Source organism: Saccostrea cucullata, unplaced genomic scaffold, assembly GCF_032062105.1.
Source record: "Saccostrea cucullata isolate Sc308-1 unplaced genomic scaffold, CSIRO_AGI_Scuc_v1 ctg1281, whole genome shotgun sequence".
Lineage (NCBI taxonomy): Eukaryota > Metazoa > Mollusca > Bivalvia > Ostreida > Ostreidae > Saccostrea > Saccostrea cuccullata.
In genome coordinates, this window is record NW_026927343.1 from 295,009 (window position 1) to 298,657 (window position 3,649).

The window sequence follows — 3,649 nt, forward strand, 5'->3', positions numbered from 1 at the left end:
TATATATATACGATAGTCCGAGTTTGTTATAGTCCGAGTTTGTTATAGTCCGACTCTGTTATGGTCCGACTTATCTGTCAGCGGTTGGATCCGCCACATAATTGCTTAAACCATTTACGAAACTGAGCGATAATTTTTATTTATTGAATCCAATATTATTCTGTCATAAATTATCTAGCTATTAAATTTATATATGAATGTTAAACTTATAATGCAAGACACGACAAATAAAATTCGAAAGTTTGTCTGCAGGATATCAAATGACACTCGCTATCGGATTGCCTCGCATATTGCCGTTGCTTGTGCAGGAATGTGTAGAGGCAATCCGATCGGGGGCACTGTGAGTGTGCACTTCCGCTTTTCTTTTCACAACAAAAACACGACACAGATGATCTCATTGAGTGCCGTCAGCTGACCAAATGGGACCGTATCCAGGAGCAGATTCAGACGACACGTTTGACTATTTATTCAAGATTGTGTTGATAGGGGATGCGGGGGTCGGGAAGACGTGCGTGGTCCAGAGGTTCAAATCAGGGACATACGTGGAGAAACATGGCTCGACGATTGGGGTCGACTTCACCATGAAAACTTTACAGATAGACGGAAAGCTGATAAAGGTATCGGAACAAACATGAAACAACATACATATTGTATATATCTGCTTTTTACTTGTTTTCTTTAAGAATCTGTGTTGAACATAATGGTCACAGAAAAAAAAATCAGACATCATCAGTAGCATTATTTTGGGTCCTTTATCTGTCAGCTGGCTGTAATGTCTACAGTATCACTTACGTCTTCCTCATCTACCTGCTGACTAAACTGAATGTTCATACAAGTTTGTCTTTGAGGGAGTTGTTTTTTCATAACATACAGGGTGATTGGAAAATAAAGTTTGTACCCTGGTCGAAAATCCCCAGAATATTCTAGTACCAGGTCCAGGACAATACCCTGATAAAGGTATATGGTTTGATAAAGCTATATAGCTTGATCAAGGTATAACAAATACCTTGATCAAGGTATTTTTTGTAATGAATATGCAAAAAAAAAAAAAAAAAAAAAAAAAACAAAACAAAGACTGAAAGTTGAGGTCTGGGTTGTTTTCAGTAAATTCACTCATGCAAATAAAGTACTCAAAGACAAAGAAATCTGTAAAAGCATGTCGTGTGAGGAGACATTCCTTTATGCTGTCGTTTTGATACCTGAGTACTTTTCATGCACGAGTGAACACACTGACGACAACTCATAATTCGACTTTTAAATTTAATTTTTTAACATTTTTTTTTGTATTTTCGTTACATAAAATAAGGTACATGTATTTGTAATACCTTGATAAAGCTATATACCTTTATCAGGGTATTGTGCTGGACATGAGTACAGGCATGGACCTACATGAATATATGTACACACTAGTACATGTGTAGTCCCTTGATACTGTAAAATCACATATTTTCGTGGGTGAAATTTTCATAGCTTAATGAAAGACTCATGGTTTTTGAAGGTTTTATTTTGTGGATGAAGAATCGTTAAGTAGTTCATTCTGTATTTAACATTTTACATTTTGTGGTGGACATAAATTCATGGGTCTCTTCATACCTCGAAAATTGAACCCACACAGAAATTTGTGATTACATGTAAAAGCATATAGTTACATTTAATATAACTTAGCTATTATAGCAAATTACCTTTCTTTGGAAAGATCCTCAATGGCTACCATATAGATATATCTTATACTTAGCAGAAAAGTTTTAAAACACTTCAAGTAATATAAAAAAAATAGGGAAAGTGCTCAAAGTAGCACTGAAAATGACCACTAGTTAATAAGAACAAATTGTTTTGGATTGAATAATACCTTCCACCTTAAGAATGTATCCATACAAGACAAAGATGAACTCACTATACGAGAGTTTTTTGACTGCTTAAAACTATTCTGCCATGTTGATACTTGGAACACGTACCCCAATTATCATTCAAAGGAGATCTGAGGGGTTTTTTAGGGGGTGGGTCAACCCCATTAAAAAAAATTCAACCCAGAAATTTCTGGGGAAAAAAATGGAAACTTATCTTCCAAATGTGCAAAACCTATATCTCAAGGGGTTTGGGAGGGGGGGGGGGGGTGTTCCATCTAAAGTCCATTATAAAACTTCAATTCCAGGGGCCCCTCCTCTAGATCTGAAATAGAAGAAGTCAGACTTATCTGACTGTTATATTTTTCTCACTGAACTGCCAATACCTCGAACATGTTGAGCATATTCAATTCAGTGTAGGATGGATGGGGAGGTTACGGAAGCCTAAATGTGATCAATAGCTAAAGGGAACACGATGGGAGAGTAAATGTAAACATGTGGTGTAGTGTATAACAGACAGGGTCTGAATATACAATTCCATAATTTTAGCTCCAAATTTGGGATACAGCAGGACAGGAGAGGTTTCGAACCATCACTCAGAGTTACTACCGCAGTGCCAATGGTGTAATTATAGCTTATGACATCACAAAGAAGGCTTCATTTGAGAGTGTGCCGCGGTGGATTGAAGATGTAAAGAGATATGCAGGACCTAACATTGTACAGTGTATCATTGGTGAGTACTATGTAACATTGTAGTGAGTACTGTGTGTACCATATGTGGATACTACCAAAACAGTTCTTGAGATTTGCAGCAAAGGAAGAACTCATAAAGACCAAACATGCTCATTATTTTAGATAGAGTTACACATTAATACCTTCATATTTTGTTTGACAAGTTGGTAGAGCCTTTGCTTAATGATCAGGCCCAGGGGGACATAAAACTTAGACGAGCTCACTTTTAATCTCAGTCTCACTAATCCACTATATATTCCTTTAGTAAAAGTAAGACTGAGATCAATAGTGAGCTTGTCCAAGTTTTATGGCCCCAGGCCTGGAGGTCTTGAGTTGGAATCTCAGCTGCAATTGACCTAAGTACATAAAAAATGGGTAGCAACTGTTTGATCCTTTGCGATCGGCACTTGAAGTATGCAGGTCCTTCTGATGAGACCTTAAAGACTGGTGTCTCCTGTCATGGTAGGCATTGGCATGATAAAGATCCCTCACTGCTTAATGGCCCTGAGTGCCAAGCATAGGTCTAAATTAAAGCCCTTCAGCATTATAAGAGTATGGTGACGTCTCTACATGCATGGGTGAAAAATTCTTGATTTGGATGTAAAACAGCATACAATCAATCAATCATATTTTGTTTGATATTGATCCGATTCTTTAACAGAAGTTAGGTAGGTAGGATAAGTGTCTGAAAAAGAATCTCAAACCTATCATTTATCCTTTAAATTCATACACTAGTATAAGATGTTTTACTAAGGGGGACATAACTTTCCAAGTAATGAGGGAGTTATATCAGTTGTAAGAGTTAATGATCTTTGTTCTCAAGTTACTTTTTTCTTTTGAAAAATATATAAATTACCACAATGTTATTTTTTCATATTTATTATATTCATATCTTTTCAATCTTTAGGAGATAATTTCAAAAACAAAAAAAAATTTCAACCTCTGCTGCACCTTGGGCTAATATTTCACTCAACCACAGCTAATATTTATTATATTATAATCTATGTTTTATGCAAATAGATATATTTATATATAATTTAAGTTAAGTTGTAACACGTCATTTGATTGGTTAA

General features: G+C 35.9%; 1 protein-coding gene across 1 annotated transcript; it reads left to right on the forward strand.

Annotated features, from left to right (window-relative positions):
• Positions 1 to 324: 324 nt before the first annotated feature.
• On the forward strand, positions 325 to 2,615 carry LOC134274152 (ras-related protein Rab-43-like). The gene is made up of 2 exons (XM_062756407.1): positions 325 to 617; positions 2,394 to 2,615. The coding sequence occupies exons 1-2, from the start codon at positions 420 to 422 to the stop codon at positions 2,598 to 2,600; spliced, it is 405 nt and encodes a 134-aa protein (XP_062612391.1). The 5' UTR covers positions 325 to 419; the 3' UTR covers positions 2,601 to 2,615.
• The last annotated feature ends 1,034 nt before the right edge of the window (positions 2,616 to 3,649 follow it).